The 20086-nt window shown below is 54.5% G+C and overlaps 1 protein-coding gene across 1 annotated transcript in view; it reads left to right on the top strand.

The window, feature by feature from the left end:
* Positions 1-19758, top strand: part of ZC3H3 (zinc finger CCCH-type containing 3) — an 88331-nt gene extending 68573 nt beyond the window's left edge. The window contains 5 exon segments of the mRNA XM_047842277.1: positions 15985-16099; positions 16102-16168; positions 16836-17148; positions 17150-17222; positions 19299-19758. Coding sequence (XP_047698233.1) covers positions 15985-16099; positions 16102-16168; positions 16836-17148; positions 17150-17222; positions 19299-19330 — 600 coding nt within the window. The 3' untranslated portion in view covers positions 19331-19758.
* Positions 19759-20086: the final 328 nt, after the last annotated feature.

The following is a 20086-nucleotide window of genomic DNA, read 5'->3' as shown; positions in this document are numbered from 1 at the left end:
CGGGCGGGTGGCCGGCAGCCCCCAGCCCCCAGCCCCCAGCGGTGGACCAGCCACGCTCCTCCGAGCCTTCCTTGGAGCGCGTGGAACCCCAGGGTGGCGAGGGTAGAAGGGGCCAGTGTGAAGGGATTAGGGAACTGGGTCGCAAGGGCCACCCGCGGGCTAGCGCCTGCTTTGCCCCCTGTGTTCGGGCCCATCACTGCTGCTGCCCTCACCTGTCGGCGAGGGGCTGCTGTGCTGGGGCTCCCCGGCAGCTGAGCACCCCGGCTCCGTCCCGCTCTCCAGAAGGGGCCCCTCCTCATCTCTGTGGCCCGGGCCTGCCAGGGCAGCAGTGCCCTGGGCTGGGAACCCCAGGACGGGCCTCTCTAGCCCCTGGTGCCCCGAGAGGGAGCCTCCTCGCCAGTGCTGAGACCTGCAGTCTGGACTGTGGGGGCACCAGAGCTGGGACTTCCTGGGGACCGCCGGTGGGCAGGGCAGCAGGACTGGACCTGGGCAAGGGGAGCGCGCGTCAGTGCGTTTCACACCGCGGGGCCCGTGCCCCTTCCCTCCCCGCGTCCTCTCCCTCCTGCCGCAAGGCCAGGGCCCGGGCCGGGCCGGGCTTGGCAAACCTGGGGACCTGACCCGCAGTTGGTGGGTCACTTTGAAGGACGCCCAGAACCCTGGCGGAGAGGCCCCGCCCCATGGGGCGGGGCCTGGGAGCGGCTCAGACCAGGGCCGGGTGGGCTGGGGTGCGGTGGCAGGACCCCCGCGGAGGCTGTGCGTGATTACTGTAAGATATTCCAATTTAAATGAAAGTATCAAAGTGATATTTAAGTTCCGCTACCGTTAGTGGAAGTGCTTACTGTGTCCCTTTCGGCGTGTCGGTGCCGTGGCTGCCACATGATGGATAGCAGCTTGTAATTATATATGGGGGAAAGCGCTGAGCAGGCCAGATCCAGCGGCAGGAGCGGCAGCAGCCTGGGCCGGTGAGGGTTAATTTTATTCTCTAAATAATATAAAAAGTGCTGAGTCGTCGCCTTGTGCCTGAAGTACAAGTCCTCAAATGGGCCCCAGAGAGTTTATAATATTCCACTGAATCAAGTGAAATTGTTAACCTTGCTTCATAAAGCCACGGCTTGTTAAAGAGGCGCGCTCCCTTTTCTTGTGAATAATTTAGGCCGGGAGTAAATCTCTGCTCCCTTCCCTTTTCGGGGGCCACACCGCCGCTCTGGACAGCTCAGAGGTCAGCCTCCGCCCCGCCCACCGGGCCCTTGGTCTGACCCCTTGCCTTCGCTCAGGACGCACTAGCCAGACGACATGGGGTCGCAGTGGGTTGTCTCTCCACGGTCCCGGTGGTGGGTCCCCACGGCCGCTCGACCTGGCATCAGCCAAGGTGCCCTGCTTGTCCTCTCTGAGTAACGTGTGTGTGTGTGTGTGTGTGTGTGTGTGTGTGTGTGTGTGTGTGTGTGAGTGCCCGGCCTGCATGGGGTGCCCAGCCTGTGTGTCAGTGCTCGGCCTGTGCATCAGTGCCCGGCCTGTGTGTCAGCGCTCGGCCTGCGTGGGGTGCCCGGCCTGTGCGTCAGTGCCCGGCCTGTGTGTCAGGGCCCGGCCTGCGTGGGGTGCCCAGGCTGCTTGCGGGGCTCCTGGCAATCAGCCGAGTTGCTGGGGACACTCCCACCACGGCCCCTCCTGTCTCCTGATGTGCCCTGCCTCACAGAAGCTCTCGTGTCCTCTGGCTCCAGAGTCACAGGCTGAGTTTGCATGGCTGTCATCAGCGATTGACTCTGCTGGGGTACCGTTCTTAGGCTGAAATCTGTCCGGTGTGTGTGGGTCAGAGTCCTTCCACCCCCTGCCGTCCTGTTCCAGGACCTGCCCCCTCCCGGGGCCACTGGGACCCTCTCCATCCTCCTCCTGGGTGCAGCTTTGAGGCCACAGTGTGGGAGGCCTGAGGGAGGCCCTGGGGCAGGGGCTCAGGCCCTGGCCCCACTCCCCGCACCCCCCCCCCTTCATCCTGCAGGGCCTCAGTTTCCTGTTCAGCAAGATTGGGCTAATGAGGGTCTCGAGGGTCTGGGGGACTGTGGTGATTAAGGCCCCATCTGCCCCCTTCCGAGTAGGCCTGGGGCAAGAGCAGGTGTCGCTGACTTGGCTGTGATGTGAGGTAGGACATCACTTAGTTTTCTTCCACACGGGGGGTCCTGTCCCCCAAAACCACCCGTGAAACCACCCCTGTCTCCACTCAGCTTTCTGTGCTGACGGCTCGGAGCCCGGAGCCTGCGTCGCATTCCGTGTCTCCCTCTGTCTCTGCGCCCGCCCCCTTCAAAACTAAATAAACGTTAAGAAAAATGTATTGAAGCCCAGCTTTATTGAGGCCCAGTGCACACATCACCTGGTTCCCCCGCTGCAAGTACACAAGTCTGCTTGCCAGGATCCAGGTTTAGGACGCACGTGTCCGTCGCCCAGCAGCCCTTCTGCCGTCCGTAGTCAGTCCCACCCGCGCCCCTCTCCGGCCAGGCACGAGGAACCTACCTCCTTTCTCCGCAAACTCGTGTGTTCCTGGGCGTTTCATATATTGAAATCTGCGAACACATAGACTCTTGTCCAGCTTCTTTCCTTCCTTTTTTGTTTTGTTTGTTTGTTTGTTTGTTTTTTGAGAGAGAGAGAGAGCAGGGGAGAAGGGGAGAGAGAGAGGGACAGGGAATCTCAAGCAGGCTCCACACTCAGCATGGAGCCCAGCACGGGGCTTGATCTCACGACCCTGGCATCATGACCTGATGCTTAACTGAGCCACCCAGGTGCCCCTGGCTTCTTTTACGTTTTTGTTTTGGGGGGGGGGGGAGGTTTAATAAAAAAAAAAAAGTTTTTTTTTAACTTCTTTTAACGTTTATTCATTTTGAGAAAGGGAGTGAGTGGAGAAGGGACGGAGAGAGAGGGAGAAAGAGAGAATCCCAAGCAGACTTCACACGGTCAGCGCAGAGCCTGACACGGGGCTCTATCCCACGACCCTGGGATCATGACCCGAGCCGAAACTAAGAGTCAGACGCTCAACCACCCGAGCCACCCCGGCGCCCCTTGTGGCGCCCCTCTTTTAACATGATTTTGAGGCTTGTCGCGTTGTGGGCTACATCAGGCCTGTGTTCTTTTTGTGGCTGAAAGCTGCTCCGTTGTGCTTGGACCACGCCGTGGCATTCGTCGGTCAGTGGGTGGACTTTTGGGTTGTGTCCAGCCGGGGGCCGTTTGGAACAGTCCAGCTGTGAAAGGTGTGCACAGGTGTCTCTTGGGTAGACACCCGGGGGTGGTCTTGCTGGGCCACGTGGCGACGGCGGGTTGGACTTCCCGCGAACGTGGCCACGGCAGCCCACGTTCCGACCAGGAGTGGATGGGGGCTTCCTTCTGTCACGTCCTTGCCACCACCCGTCCCTACCTGTCCTGCGGCTTCGGCCTTGCTAATGGCGGGAGGTGGCTTCTCACTGTGGTTGCATTTTGCGTTTTCTTGACGGCGCGTGATGCTGGACGCATCGGCCGCCCCTCCGTCTGGTCTCCGACAGCTTTGACATCTGATTCGCAGAGCATACAATTCACCTATTTAAGTTACAGTGCAGTGGGTTTTAGTATGTTACGTCATTCATTTTTTTTGATTGCAGTAAAATAAAGATAACATAAAATTTGCCATTTCTGTCTCTATGATTCAGTGGCATTAATCGCATTCACAGTATTGTCCAGCCGTCACCACTGTCTATTCCCAGACCTTCTCCGTCACCCCAAACAGAAACTGTAAACGTTCAGGGGTGACCCCCCCCATTACTCCCTCTGGGCCTTGGGCACTGACTAATTTACGTTTTGTCTCCGTGAATCCTCCTGTTCTCAGATACCGGATGTAAGCGGAGTCACACGGTGTGTGTCCTTTTGTGTCTGGTTTCTTTCACTTCACGTGATGTTGTCAACATTCACGCACAGTGCGGTCTGTCGGTGCTTCCCTCCTTTTCGTGACCGAGTAACATCCCAGGGACGCCTGGGCCACACCTCTGTCCATTCGTCTTGGGATGGACACTTGGGTTGTGGCTTTTGGATACCGTCGCCGACGCCGCTGCGAATGTTGTCACGTAACGTCCATTCAGATGCCTGCTTTCGCTTCCGTTGAGCGGACCCCCAGGAGTGGAGCTGCAGGGTTATGCCGCAGTTGTGTGTTTAGCATCTTGAGGAACCGCCATACTGGTTGTGTTTTGCGTCCCTACCAGCGGTGTGTCGGGTTCTCGTTTCTTCGCATCCTCACCAAGGCTTTGTTGGCCTCACCCCTTTTCCTAAAAGCCACCTTCGTGAGTGTCTGCTTTCCCCTGGCAACTGATGATGGGGGTGTCTTGTCAGCTTGCTGACCGTTGGTGCATCTTCTTTGCAGAAACGTCCGTTCGGCTCCTTTGCCCACTTGTGAATGGGGTTGTTTGGGGTGTTTCGCTGTTGCCATGGACTTCTTTTTATGTTCTGGAAATCAAACCCTTACCAGGAGAGGATTTATGACTGTTTTCTCCCATTCTGTCTTTTTATTCTCTTGAGAGTATATTGTGAGGCACAAAAGTTTCTCCTTGATTGAGAACACTTTATTTTCTTCCTATTGCCTATGCTTTTGATGTCATATCCAAGAAATACTTGTCAACCTGATGTCCCTGAAGCCTCTCCCCATGTTGTTGTTGTGGTTGTGGTTGTGGTTGTGGTTTTTTAATACGAGTTTAATAGTTTTAGTCCTGAAATTCAGGTCTTTGACCATTTTGAGTCCATTTTTGTGTGTAGTGTGAGATGAGGGCCCAACGTTGGTCTTCCGCTTGTGGACAGCCGTGCACCTTCCCCTTTGAGTGGTCCTGGCACCCTTGTTGACATTCAGCTCATCATACACGTGGTGGCTCGTTTCTGGGTGCTGGGTCCTGTTCCATTGGTCTCGGTGTCTGTCCTGAAGCAAGTATTTTGATTACTGTAGCTTTATAGTAATTTTCAAAGCCAGGAAATGTAAATTTCTCACTTTTGTTCTTCTTCCCCAAGATTATTTTGACCTTTTGGGGTCATTTGAGATTCCATATGAATTTTAGGATGGACTTTTCTATTTGTTTTTTAAAGACCCTTGGGGGACGCTCAGGGGGCTCAGTCAGTTGAGTGTCCAACTTTGGTTCACATCACAATCTCACAGTTCATGAGTTTGAGCCCCAGGTTGGGCTTACTGATGTCAGCGCAGAGCCCAACTTCAGATCCTCTGTCCCCCTCTTTCTCTGCCCCTCCCCTGCTCACTCTCTCTCTCTCAAAAATAAATAAAACGTTAAAAAAATAAATTTTATAAAAGGCCTTTGGGATTTTGGTAGGGATTGCATTGTATCTGTAGATCACTCTGGGTGGTATTGTCATCTGGACAATAGGAAGTCTTCCAGTCTATGAACATGGGATGTCTTTCCATTAACTTAGACCTTCATTAATTTCTTTCAGCAGTGTTTTCTTAGTGTATCTCTTGCCTCCTTGGTTAAATTTATTCCTAAGGATCTTACATTTTTTGATGTTACTGTAAATGGAAAATTGATTTTTTAATTTCCTTTTTTTAGATTGTTCATTATAAGTGGGTAGTGATACGTTGATTTTATGTGTGTGTTGATTTTATATTCCAGAGTTTTGTTGAATGCATATATTAGCTCTTACAATTTTTTGTGGATTGTTTAGCGTTTTCTATACATACGATCATGTCATCTGCTAACAGAGATAATTTTCTTCCTTTTAAATTTAGGTTTGATATGTATGTACATACACGTGTATGTGTGTTTTCTTTAATTTTTATTTATTTATTTTGAGAGAGAGAGAGAAAGAGTGCATGAGCGGGGTGGGGCAGAGAGAAAAGGAGAGGGAGAGAGATAGCAAGAAAAGAGACAGAGAGAAACAGAGAGAGAAAGAGAGAGAGAATCCCAAGCAGGCTCTGTGCCATCAGCACAGAGCCCAGTGCGGGGCTCAGTCCCATGAACCATGAGATGATGCGTGACCCAAGCCAGAATCAAAAGTTGGATGCTTAACCAACTGAACCACCCAGGCATCCCTATGTTTTTAATATTTATTTAGCCTAATTGCTCTGGCTAGAATTTCTAGCACTGTGTTAGATAAACGTGGCAAAAGGGGGCATCCCTGTCTTGTTCTTCATCTTAAAGGAAAAGCTTTCAGTCTTTCAGCAGTTAGTACGATGGTAGCTGTGGGCTTTCGGGTATGATTCTTATCCTGTTGAGGAGGTTCCTTTTCTAGTCCTAGTTTATTTGATGTTTTTATTATAAAAGGTGTTGAATCTTGTTGGATCTTTTTTGAATCAATTGAGATGATCATGCGGTTTTCTTCTTCCTAAATTCTACCAAAGTAGCCAATCAGGCACACCGACCCCCTCTAATCACAGTTACATTGGCTGGTTTTTGTATGTTGAGCATCCCACTGCTGAATTCAGCTTTCTAGTATTTTGTTGACGATCTTTGTATCTGTATTTGTGACGAGCATTGATCTGTGGCTTTCTTTCTTGTGGTATTTTTGTCTGGTTGTGGTATCAGGGTAAAGCTAGCTTCACAGATTGTTTGGCTGTTTGTTATTAGGAAGAATTCCTTACTCTTCCGTTTTTTTGGAAGAATTTGAGAAGAGTAAGTGTTGGTTCTTCTTCACATGTTTAGTAGAATTCACCAGGGAAGCCCTCTGGTCTTGGGCTTCTCTTTATTGGGAGGGTTTTGATTACTGATTCGATCTCCTTACTATATATAGAGCTAGTCAGATTTTCTTTTTCTTCTTGAGTCAGTTTTGGTGATTGTGTATTTCTAGGAATTGGTCCATCTCATCTAAGTTGTGAAAATTACGTGTGTAGGGTTGTTCGAAGTATGCCCTAATTATCCTTCTGATGTCTGCAGGGTCTGTAGTGATCCCTGTTAATTCCTGATATTGGAAATTTGTGACTTTTATCTTTTTTCTTTGCTTTGCCAGAGGTTTGTCAATATTATTGATCTTTTTAAAGAGCCAGCTCTTTGTTTCATTGATTTCTCTCTTATTGTTTTGTTTTTTTTCTTTTTGGTTTTATTGACTTCTGTTCTTATCATTACTGTTTCTTTCTGTTGCTTTGGTTCTATTTTGCTCTTTTTCCCCCCCTAGGGTCTGACGGTGGGAATTAGACTATTGATTTGAAATTTTTCCTTTTTTTTTTATGTTTGTTGATTTTTGAGAGAGAAAAGAGCAGGGGTGGGGCAGAGAGAGAGGGAGACAGAGGATATGAAGCAGGCTCTGCACTGACAGCACAGAGCCCAACGTGGGCTCAAACTCACGAACCACGAGATCGTGACCTGAGCTGGTGCCCCTGGAATTTTTCCTCTTGTATATGAATTTAGCTAGCTGAATCCTACCAATTTTGAGATGTATTTTCATTTAGTTCTGGTTGTTTCTTGTTTGTTGTTTTTTCTCGTTTTTGTCCACCGCACCCCACCACCACCACTGCCGCCACCACCTCGAGACTTTCTTTTTGATCCACAGATTATTGTTTTATTTCCAAGTGTTTGGATATTTTCCTAACATCTTTCTGTCATTTTTTTTTTTGGTTTTTTTGAAGTTTATTTATCTATTTTGAGAGGGAGGGAGGGAGGGAGGGAGGGAGGGAGGGCGAGCGCACGTGGGGTAGGGGCAGAGAGAGAGAGAGAGAGGGAGAGAAGCTTCCAAGGAGGCTCTGCACTGACACAGTGCAGAGCCCAAAGCAGGGCTTGAACTCACGAACCGTGACATCATGACCTGAGCCCAAATCAAGAGTTGGCTGCTTAACTGACTGAGCCACCCAGGTGCCCCTCTGTCATTGAGTTTTAATTTGAGTCTGTAGTGGTAAAGAATACACTGTGTATGATTTTAATTCTTTTAAGTTTCTTGGGCCTTGTTGTATGGCCCAGGATATGCTTTATCTTAGTATATATTCTGTGAGCACTTGAAAAGAATATGTATTCCAGTCTCGTTGAGTGAAGTGGAGAGTTTTATAAATGGCGATTAGATTTTGCTTGTGAAAGGCACTTTTGAGTTCTTCTATGTCCTTGCTGACTTTCCATTAATTGTTGGAAGACTGGTGTTGGAGTCACCATCTGTCATTTTGGATTTGTCTCTCCTTTCATTATCTATCAGTTTTTATTAAATGTATTTTATAGGGGCGCCTGGGGTGGCTCAGTCGGTTAAGCGTCCGACTTCAGCTCAGGTCATGATCTCGCGGTTTGTGAGTTCAAGCCCCACATCGGGCTCTGTGCTGACAGCTCAGAGTCTGGAGCCTGCCTTGGACTCTCTGTCTCCGTCTTTCACTGCCCCTCCCCAACTTGTGCTCTGTCTCGCTTTCTCAAAAAAAAAAAAAATAAAATAAAATGTAAAACTTTCTGAGAGTTTTAACAACAACAAAAAATGTATCTTATAGCTCTTTTATTTGGTGCATGTAAATTTAGGATTGCTATGTCTTCTTGTTGGATTGATCCTTTTATCAGTATAAAATGTGTCTCTCTGGGGTGACTGGCTCGGTCGGTAGAACATGTGACTCTTGATCTCAGAGCCGACCGTTGATCTCAGGGTCGACTCTTGATCTCAGGGTTGTTGAGTTCAAGCCCCGCATTGGACATGGCATAAAAACATGTCTCTCTGTGATTTTCTTTGCTCTAAAGTCTGCTTCAGGTGGTATTCATGTGGCCACTCCTGCTATCTTTTGATCCATGTTTGCATGATATACCTTTTTCCATCCTTTTACCTTAAGCTTACCTATAGTATTGTATTTGAAGTAGCTTTCTTATAAACAGCAGATAATTGGGTCATGTTTTAAAATTTACTCTGCCAATCTTTTAATTTGTATATTTAGGCCATTTACACTTAATGTGATTATTGCTATGGTAGGGCTTCAGTCTGCAATTTGACTTCTGTTGGTTTCTGTTTTTTGTTCTACTTTTTCATTTCTGTCTTTTTATGGGTTACTGGAACAATTTTAGAATTTTGTTTTGCTTTATCTGCAGTGCTTTCAAGTGTGTACATCTTTCTGTAGCTTTTTTAGTGGCTGCACTAGGCATTGTGTTGTGTATCCATAACTTATCACAGTCTACTGGTGTAGAAACCGCACCTTCCTTTATGTCCCTTTACCCTTCCCGTCTGTAACCACCTTACATATGTCCTCTACAGACATTTAGAACCACAACAGACACTGATAATTTTTGCTTCCGTAATCAAACATAATTCAGGAGACTCGAGGAAAGTCTGGTATGTTTACCCGTGGTTTGGTTATCTTGGCCTGCCTTCCTGTCGCTCCAAGGCTTGTCTTTTATCATCTCCTTTCTGTTTAGAGAACGTCTAGAGTCATGTTTAGGGCAGATCTGCCGGTGACAGATTTTCTTGGTTTTCCTTCATCTGAGAATGTCTGGATTTCCCCCACATTCTTGAAGGCTATTTTTGCTGAATATGAGATTCTGAGCTGATAGTTCTGCCCCTTCAGCTCTTGTAAATGTTATACCACCTCCTCTGGCCTCCATGGTGCTTTAGGAGAAATCCACTGTCATTTGAACTTTCCTGCACAGGTGAAGAAGTGTCATTTCTCTCTGGCTGCTTGGAGGATTCTTTATAGCTTTTACAAATTTGACTATGATGCAGGGTTTCGTGGATTTCTTTGCTTTTTACTGATTGGGGTTCGCTCAGCTTTCTGAATCTGTAGGCTTATGGTTTTTGCCAAGTTTGGGACATTTTCAGCCATTACTCTTGAGTTCTTTCTTCTTCCCTTCCACAGCTCTGGATGCATGAGAGTTGTGTTCCCACAGGCCCTTGAGGCACCATCCATGTTTTAAAGTTTGCTCTGTGTCACTCAGATTGGTTAATTTCTGTTGCTCTGTCTTCTGATTCACTGACTCTTTCCTCTGTGCCTCCCTTCTGCTGTTGAGCCCATACAGGAGTCTTTTTTATTTCGGTTATTGTGCTTTTCAGTTCTAAAATTTCATTTGGTCCTATCTTACATCTTCTTTTTCTCAGTTGAGACATTCTATATTGTCATCGTTTCCAGCATGTCTTCAATTGCTTGTTGAAACACGTTTATGAGGGTGCCTGGCGGGGTCAGTCGGTGGAGCGTGTGACTCGATCTTGGGGTCGTGAGTTCGAGCCCCACGTTGGATGTAGAGATTACTTAAAAATAAAATCTTAAAAATAAAGAGAAGAAACACATTTCTCATGCTCCTTTCAACTCTTCGTCAGATAAGCCCAACACCTCTGCAGTCTCCTGCCGACAGGCGCTGATTGTCTGCAATTGCAGTTCCATTCAGTCTGAGGTCTTACCTTTTTCCAGTATGCTGAGTCCTTCTCTGTTGAAACCTGGACATGTTGGCTGTTACAGGGGTCTGGATCTGTTTAAACCTTCTGTTTCAGCCGGCTTCCTGCGACACCAGGCGTGGGATGGGAGTGGAGGTGGTGACGCACCCCTGCCAAGTACAGATGGAAATCCAGGTTCCCCACTTGACCTCCACCGGGAGGGGAAAGGGCCCCGCAGCCCCGATTCTTCAGGGCCTACTCTGGCCCCACCCCAGCAAGGCAGGAAGGAAATCCTGGATCCGAGGGTCCGTGGGCCCCCACAGCCTTCTGTCCACCTTCAGAGTCTTCCTGTCCTTGTCACGTGTGTAGACGTCAGAGCCCAGCACAGACAGTCATTTACCGTGTTTAATAAACTTGTCGTCTGTAGTAATTGTGGATGTACCCAAAAGCTGCAGAGATGGTGCAGAATCCCCACACACCCTTCCCCTGGCCCCCTGCTCTGAACCTTCACCACAACCAGCACCCAGCCATCAAAACTAGAGGAGTAACACTGGGCGTACTGCTCCCGGCTGGAGTCCAGGCTCTGATTGTACCTTACCCGGTCTTCCACAATTTCCATTTTCTGTTCTAGGATATCACATTGGATTCGGTCACCAATTTGGGGGTGAATGACCGAGTGAATGAGGCAGACCTTAACCTAAATAGCCAGGGAACGGATGAGGTAGATGCCTTCGAGAAGGTACAGCGAGAAGGAGGGGTGGAGAGGGAGGGGAGTGTGGGACTGTCTCCAAGGTGGGGAAGGGGTGGCTTTGGTTCTGGAGGGTGGGAGCGAAGCCAGTGAGTCACCGGGGACAGGACTGATGAGCCGGTTCTTTGGTGTTGCTGGCGGTGGAGGTGGGACCCGGCTCCCTGGAGAGCGGGGTGGCAGTCTGAGGACGGAGATGGGCTGGCACGACCCAGGAGGGGTGGGAAGGCTGGTGGCTGCCGTGGACGAGCTAGGTGGCAGATTTGGGCCGAGGCAGCCCACCCGAGTCCTGTCCCTCCCGCACCAGCTCTTCCGCGGTCCTGTCTGGCCTGGAGCAGGCAGCCGGTGGGGCCGGGGCCCGGGAAGGGAGCAGGGACCCTGGGAGCCCCTCGGTGACTGTGGGGGCAAGCACAGGGGGGCAGTGCGGTCGGTCCTGGCCTCTCATGGCCTCACCCCTGTGAAATGGAATGTGCTTCACCGAAGGCAGGCTGGCGTGACGCAGGCTCCGCCTCCGGCCCGCGGGGATCGGGGCTGTAGCGCGTCACTGGCAAGGCCCCGGCCCGGGTCTGGAGGGCACTGGTCTGCTGTGGTGGACAACTGAGATGGCTTCCCGGCGACTTCTGCCCGTTCACACTCGTAGACCAGTTTTCTTGCCCGCACTTGGTGACGTTCAACCTCTGTTTTTCTTTTTGACCGTTTGAAGGACAAAAGGTTACCTCATTGCATTTTTTAATTTGCCTTTACTGGATTTGATGAGGCAAAATGCCTTCCCTGTGTTTGAACCTTTTCTGCCTCCCTTTCTGAAAACTAGGTGGGGTTTTGTTGGGGTTTTCTAAATTTTTAATTTCTCTTTAAATGTCTATTTTATTTTTTGAGAGAGAGGGGGAGAGAGAGCACAAACGGGAGGGGCAGAGAGAGAAGGAGACACAGAATCCGAAGCAGGCTCCAGGCTCTGAGCTGTCGGCACAGAGCCCGATGCGGGGCTCGAACTCACAGACGGCGAGATCATGACCTGAGCCGAAGTCAGACGCTCAACCGACTGAGCCACCCAGGCGCCCCCTGTTTTTTTTGGTTTTTTTTTTTAAGTGAGGGTGGGGACGTTTTTCCTCTGGGTTGGTTTCCTCTTGTGGATTCACAGGAAATTTATAAAATCTAAATATGAACATAAAAATACATAAATATGAAACATTCTGGACGTTAATCTTTTGTCAGTCATATAAATGGCAATTATCTTCTTTGTAATTAATTTTTTTCCTTTTTTGTGGTGTTATTTTGAAGAACAAAAGTTCTTAATTTTAATGGAAATGACTTTATCGGTGGTGAAGGTTTGCACATCTGTGTCTTGCGGGAGAAATCCTCCTCCTTCCCCGAGCCCCTAGGCCGGCCTTTCACATGTGGGCCCGGCCCCTTTAGTCCCGTCCGGGACAGCTGTGCTGTAGGGTCGGGCCCAGGGCCATCTGTCCCTGTCCCCGGGGTCTGCAGGCAGCGCCGCGAGGCGGGCTCCCTGCCCTGTTCCTTATGTACCCTTGAGCCGGCTGGTGCTCCGGGATCACTTGAACTTCGCGGTAATTCCTGGTCATAGATTCTTTCACCTTGTTCTTCTCCACAGCTGTTTTCACTCTCCTTGCCCTTTATCCTTCCAGAAATATATTGTAGATCCAATGTAGGTTAAAAAAATAAAATAAAAAGTTGGAATTTTTATGGAGATTGTCCTGAATCTCTGTCTCGGTTTGGTGGGAATTGGCCCTTGTCTGCCCACCTGTGAGTGAGCCGGGCATCTGGCTCTTATGTAGGCCACTCGTGTGCTGCCTTTTACTGAAGTTCTTCTGTACCTTTGTTAGATTTGTCACTTTTATTATTTTTATAAATAACAAATTAAAAATTCTTACTTTCTGAACGTTCATGGGTATCTAGACGTGGAATTCTTTATATTCATTTGTTTCCAGGAACCTTGCTGAACTGTATTAGTGATTGTTACAATTTATCCATAGATTCTTTTGGGTTTTCCTAAAGAAATGTATCTTCTGCAAATAATGGCCATTTCTTCCCTCCTTTGAGTTCAAACGTCTTTTCTTTCTTTTTCTTGTCTCTACTCTGGCTATGACCCAGCACAATGTACCAGTGATGGGAGTGGGCTTCCACCCTTTCCCTGTGACAAGTGATGCTTTTGGAACATTCTTCTCAGAAACCCTTTATATTAAGCTAAGAAAGTACCATCCAATCAGTAATCTGTTAAACTTTGAATTCATGCTGGATTTATTAAATACTTTTGGTAGCTGTTGAGGTGATCATATGATCCCATGTGTGGAGTCTGTTAATGTGCAAAATTCTGCTTGTTGATTTTCTAATGTTAAACTAACCTTGCATCCTTGAGGCACACTCGTCTTAGTCCTGGTCTGTTAGTCGGGATACACGGCAGGACTCCCATTTGTTTATAATGTGTGTGTGACCTCTGAACCTCAGGCATGAGTGCAAATGGCCTCTGTGATCTCATCCGGTCAGGTTTTGTTTTTAGGAGTGCCCCAGCCCTGTCACCGGGTTGAGGAGTGTCCTCTCATCCCTGTTCTGTGGACCAGTTCCTGCAGGGTTGGGTAGTACACTGAATATTGGTAGAACTTCCAGGAAAACCCTGGCTGGAACTTGCTTTATTTTTTAACTACTGGTTCACATGCCTTTATGGCCATAGGAGTATTTGTCCAGGTTTTATTTTTTTCTTGACAGTTTTTCTGGAATTTGTCAGTTTCATCTGTGTTTTCAAGTTCATTCGTGTGAAGTTTCCTCTTGATGTTGTATCGGTAGCGTTTTGTTGTTCAGCACGGTCACCAGCTACGGCCCATTTGTCCTTCCTCGTGTTCTGTGCTGGCCTCTTCGTCTCCCAGTCCGTCTTGTTGGACAAATTGATTCATTTCTTCAGAGAACCAACTCTCGGCTCTCCTGGTTTGCCCCTCTTTTGGTATTTCTTTCCTTTCTGTTTTTACCTTCTGTTTCCTTCCCTCTGCTGGGTTTGGGCCATTCTGCTGTCCCCGCGTGTCGAGCAGGAGCCTCTCTGCCGACAGAAGCCTGCAGGCTGCGACCTGTCTCCCGGCTCGGGAGCTGCTCCTGACGCGTGGCTCAGTACTGGCGCCCAGTTCTCACCGTTACCTCATTTCCGTGATGTCTTGTTTGACCCGTGGAGAATTTAGTAGCGTGTTTCTTCATTTCCAGGCCTTTGGGGGGTTTTCTGGGGCCCCTGCGTGGTTGTTTGGCTTTGCTCCCACACCTGTGGGCTTCGTCTGGACGAAGACGTCCTGCCTTTGAAATTGGAGGCTCCGTTTGTGTCCAGTGTGTTTCTGAGTCGCTTTTTGTCCATCATTTTCCTTTCTTGACGGCCTGTGGACGGTTTGGGAACATTCTGTACCTTCGACCCTCGACGTGTGGCTGTCCCAGGGAGGGGGCCAGCTCAGACCAGCACCATCCAGTAGGCCAGATGTGAGCCACACGTGAGATTCTGAGTTTCCTTGTGGCCACCTTAGAAGAGTAAACGCAGAGCAGGTGAAATGAATTGTATTAACCCGACCCGTCACACCTTTCACCGCACAGTCACTGAGGAGACATCGGTGTGGCCTTTTACGTTCGTCCTTGTCTGCCGAGCCCGCAGCACCGCCGTGGCTCGGACCCTCCGCGTGGCTCGTGGTCTACACATGGGACAGCATGGGCCCAGCCGGCCGCCCCCCGATATGCACTCGGCATCCGGGTCATCGCTTGTCCGGTGCCAGGCTCTCTCCACCCGCCACTCCCCTGCAGAAGGGCCCGCCGCCCGCCCTTGCCCTGGTACACCAGTGCCCTGTACTCTCCTGGTCTTAGAGCGGAACGCACGGCGGCGGGGCTCATGCGTTTCGGGACCCCGTGTCCTGAAAGCAAGCGAGCACACATCAGCCTTCTCTCGGGGGCAGGGGGGGCTAGCTGGGAGGGGGGGTTGCGAATGTGCGTTTGGGGGTCCTGCTGCCCAGATGGCCCCACCAGCTCCGGCCCCCTGGCATGAGCGTGAGGGGCTTCCAGTCCGTTGGTGGCAGCCGAGGGGCAGGTGTGGGGCCTGAATGGGGCCAGTGCCCAGATTGTGCCTCAGAGAACGGGCACGCACTCCGCGGGGTCCTCAGCCAGGCTCTTTGTCCTGGGTGCTGGGAGCAGGGCCCAGGTCCAGGGCTCCAGGGACGGGCTTCCAAGAGGCAGGTTTCAGAGCTGTTGCCACATATTTCCAAGTGGTTCAGCCAGCACACAGCCTCCCGGACCGGGTGTGAGCACTGCGGCCCGCTGCTTGAAACTCGGCTCTGGGCGGATTGGCGGGGCCCCTGCAGTGGGTCCTGTCAGGACAGTGTCTCTCCCGGTGGCTGGTCCAACACGAGGGACACTTGCTACATTCCACACACACACACACACACACACACACACACACACACACACACCCATTGTGCCCCTAAGATTGGCCATGGGCAGGGGCTTCCTGGCTCCCTGTGGGCCTGGTGGGCGGAGCTGAGGCCCCGTGCTGCACGGAGCACCTGCTGGATGGCGCGTCCCAAGCCGGGTATAATTAGCCGCCGTGACAGGTGGGGTGGATCGGGTGTGCGGCTGGCCTCGGCCGACCTGGGCACCCCTGGGCTTGGAGCCTAAACCCCATGCATGAGGTCCTCCACGCATTGAGCCTCCCCCCACGTCTCCATCTTCAGCCAGGATGGGGTGCTGCGGTCCAGAGAGGGGATTCGTGGCCTGAGAATTCCTATACCAGCCTAGGAGACCCCTGGGCCAGCCCGGTCCCTGCCGTCAGTCCAGCCCAGGGCCCTTCTGATCACCCGGGAGCACGGGTGGGTGGGGGCGCAGGCTGCTCTGGCCTGGGGGTTTCAGCCTTCCAACAGGAAGTCTCTGGCCCTGGGGGACTGAGCAGGCAGGGCCGCCCCGCCTGGTGCAGAGGCCTTGACCTGCCCACCCGGCTGCCCTCTTGCCCCCCGCAGTGCAAGAAGAAGCACACGCTGCTGTGCCCCGACTTCTCTCGCAGGGGCGTCTGCCCCCGGGGCGCCCAGTGCCAGCTGCTCCACCGCAACCAGAAGCGCCCTGGCCGGCGGGCGGCCTCAGCCCCGGCCCGGAGCCCAGCAGCGCGTCACCCAAGAGCAAGGCCGCCTCCAGCCACGGACCCAGGTGACGGGGCCAGTGGGTGCTGTGTGTGTAAGCTTGGACAGTGGCGGGGGGGGGGGGGGGGGCGGGGGGGGGCGGGGAGGGGGGGTTCCGGAGCAGTCCTCCCCACGCTGGGAGACCATCCTCACGGGGAGACCCTACACCCCATCCCAGCTCTTAGAGCTTCAGACCCAAAAAAAACCTCAGTTCAAAGTTGAGGATCCAGTGACCTCCAGAGGTGCCCCACCCTACACCTCCAGCTGGACAGAGCCAAGGACATCCCTGGCCCGGACCAGCCTATGTGGGAATGCCCAGTCCCTGTCCCATGGAGGAAGGTGGCGGCTTCTCAGCTACCCACTCCCACTCCCCAGGAAAGGGAAGATGCTGGGTGATACTCGTGGCTGGGGCCCCACGTGCTCACCTGTCCCATGAGTGGACTGTGGCAGGTGAGGGCAGGGTCAGTGGGAACCGGGGCTCACCGGCCAGGCTCACCCCAGCTGCCTCAGGCCAGAGGCCCCTTGTCGTCACCGGCCGGTCCTCTGGGGCCGAGGGCTGGCCTCAGACCTGGATGGCGATGCCCGGTGGCTGCTGGGACAGGTGCCGCATAGCTGGTCGGCTAGTGCCCTCCGGACTCCAGCCCTGCTGGGCGGCCACCCACCCTCACACTTCTGCTCCCCTTCCTTTCCCACAGGAAGTCCTCGGCTGCCCAGCGCCCCACCAGACAGACGCCCAGCTCCCCCACCTCCGTGGCTGCTGGCTCAGCCTCCCCTCCCTCCTCCCCAAGGGTGTTAGCTGCAGCCTCGGGCTCTCCCCTGTCAGCAAAGCCTCCCTCCTCCCCCTCCCCTTCCTCCACCCCCTCCTCTTCCTCCCCCCTCTCCCCCTCCTCCCCCACCCATCCTTCCCCTCCCTGTCCTTGGACCAGAGAGGAGCTGTCTCTCCGGGAGGAGGCTGCCTCTGCGGCGACGAGCTCCAGCAGCCTCTCCAAGCTGCCTTCCTTCATCTCCCCTGCAGTCCTCGCCGAGCCCAGGAGGCCAGCCCAGGGCCCGGACCCCCAGGAGCCCCCCAACTAAGGACTCAGGTAGGCAGCTTGGCCCCTTGAAGCCCGGCGTGGCACGGCCAGGGGCTCTTTTTCAGTGCTCCCCACAGCCCCACCGGGTCAGGACTCCCAGGTGGGGCCCGGATGGTTCGTGAGCGCCCCGCATGGGCTGGGCGCTGATAGTGCCGCGTCCGCCCCCCTCCCCCACCCCCACCCCCCCACCCCCACCCCCGCTGGCAGGGGTGCGCCTCGGGCCCACGGGGACAGAGCTGGCCAAGGTGTGAGCGCAGTGGCGGCCGCCCGCACAGGCCACCCCAGCCGAGGGCTGATTTAATTAGAAAGCGCCCATTTCTGTTAATTTGTTCTGGAAGATCACCGCACACTCCTGGAGAGAACAGATGTTCCTCTCCCCCGATGAACGTTTGGGGCTTGGTAAATGGCTCCACTCAGCCTTGTTTAGGAGAGAAAAGAGGATTTTATGGCTGCAAACGACCCTTTCTGTAAACATTTTACAGCTCTCCGCGCGTTTGAGTGACGATAAACCCCCACGCAGCTCGGCGGGCTGCAAATTTGCGACCATTACGGCCATCATTTTATTGTCATATTTCACGGTCGTAACGTTAATGGAAGATGCTTGCCGCAGCCTTCCCTAACGGCCCCGCTGAGCACGCTCAAACGCCTGCCTCCGAGGGGCCGGGACCCGCGGTGCCTGTGTACAGCCCCCCGCCTCGGGGCCGCAGAGCCTCGGCCAGGCCCTCCACCTGCCCGCCTGGGACCAGGGCACCAGCACCTTCCATCCGGGTGGGCCTCCCTGGGGTGGGGACGGGGCAGATGGGGGCCCTGAGGCAGCCAAGCCCAGTGCCAGTGGAGGCTGGCCCGGGAGAGGCCGCAGAGACTCCCGCTGGCCTCGGAGGGCCCCATCAGCCTTCATTTCCTGCCCGGGCCTCCCCCACCCTGGCCGGGGCCGGAGCTAGAGGTGGCAGGCGGACGCAGGCCCAGGCTGGCTGGCTGCACCTACTCAAGCAGTCACCCAGTAGGGGTGAGGCCTGTGGGCAGAGGCCACTGCAGTGTGCAGGCCTGGAGCCCCGGCTGGGTGGGCCTGGCTTCTGGGCTCTGGCTCGGCCCAGCCGGTGACTGGAGTCCTCAGCCCTGAGTCGGGGCCCAGGAGGAGAGGCGGGCTCCCAGGGGCACATAGAGAGTGCCGTGCCTGTGGGCAGCCACATGGAGGCGCCCGTGGGGGGGGTGGGGGGGGGGCTGCCAGCCTGAGCGGGGCCTGGAGCCCTCATAGCAGAGGGCGGGCACTGACTCCCAGGGACCGTGGGGCACACAGGGTAGGGACCCCCGCGGACGTGACCTGACCGTCTGCCCCCAGGCCCTGCCCACCAGACCGCGGCCTCTCCCTCCCTGGCCCTCCTGCCCCCAGGCCCTGTCACCGCACCGGGGACCCAGGTCCCTTCCCCCCTGCTCAGCCGACCGCTCGCAACGTGTGACTTTTGAGGTTGAAGGCACAGCTCAGCCTCCACGTGTGCGTCTGGCAGCCGTGTTGCAGGTGGGAGGGGAGCCGTGGGTCTCGGAGTCTGGCGCAGGCGGCGGTGCACCTGGTATTTATAGCTCAGCCGGCGATTGCTGTGGCTCCTGCCTGGGACCCCGGCCTGCGCACCGCAAGGCTGCCGGACCCAGGGTGGGCGGGGGCCGCCGGACCCCAGGGTGGGCGGGGCCGCCGGACCCCAGGGTGGGCGGGGCCGCCGGACCCCAGGGTGGGCGGGGCCGCCGGACCCCAGGGTGGGCGGGGCCGCCGGACCCCAGGGTGGGCGGGGCCGCCGACCCCAGGGTGGGCGGGGCCGCCGGACCCCAGGGTGGGCGGGGCCGCCGGACCCCAGGGTGGGCGGGGGCCGCCGACCCCAGGGTGGGCGGGGCCGGGGCGGCAGCCTGATCGGAGCCGCTTGCCCTCGTTCGCAGCCCCGCTGTGGCTGTGCAGGCCGTGCAGGCCGGGGCTTGATGGAGTCGCCCCCCTCCTGACCCAGAAGCTTTGGCGGGAGGGGCATTCCTCCCCGGCTGCGGGGGGTGGGGGGGTGGGGGGGGGCTCCTGGCACCTGACCTTTGCCCTTCTCGGAACAGGGAAAACTCTGCACATCAAACCCCGTCTGTGAGGGCCCCAGGGGGCCAGCCCGCGCCTACCTCAGCCCCTCGTTCCTGGAGAGGAAGGAGGCTCCGCCTGCCACCGCCCCAGAGGAGGGGCCACCTGCCACCGAGCCCCACCCTGGGGCCCCAGGGTCGCCGCTCTGCTGCCTGGCTCCCGGCCTTCTGTGACCAGTGCGTGCCCAGGGGCTCACCTTCTCCCCTGGGCGGGGCCCTGCCTTGCCACCCCTCCGCACACTCACCTTCCCACCCCTGGGCCCTCAGCCTCGCACCCGGGTTGGACCCCGACCCCCAGCCCAGAGGGGTGCCGGGCAGGGCTCGCCGCCGGGCCTGTGCCTGCTGTGGGTGCGGCAGCCCCCGCGCAGCACACGCCCTAGCCCTCCCCCCCGGGACTCCCCGGTGGGTGTTTTGTGTTCAGCAATAAAGGTCCTGTCCTGTGTCTGCTTGCCTGTTCTGGCTGCTGTCAACGTGTCACGCCGCCACCCGGCCTTGCCTCGCACCAGCGCAGATGGACGGCATTGGGCCCCGGGGGCCGGATTTTGAGGGCTGGCCACAGACTCCTGGCAGCTACGGGGCCTGTGGGGCAGGAATGCCTGCCCTCCTCCCCGCCTTCCCTGAAGTGGCTCCCTGAGGTGGCTCAGAGGGTCGGGGACAGCCTCTCCCCTGCGGCCAAGCCAGTGTGATTTGTGGTGAGAGAGGCCCTGGAGGGAGCCCTGGGGATGTGTTGGATGCAACAGGCTGGGGCCAGGGTCCCCCAAGCCCAGGTC

This window comes from Prionailurus viverrinus, chromosome F2, assembly GCF_022837055.1.
Source record: "Prionailurus viverrinus isolate Anna chromosome F2, UM_Priviv_1.0, whole genome shotgun sequence".
Taxonomy (NCBI): Eukaryota; Metazoa; Chordata; class Mammalia; order Carnivora; family Felidae; genus Prionailurus; species Prionailurus viverrinus.
This window is presented reverse-complemented; position numbering and strand designations above follow the sequence as displayed.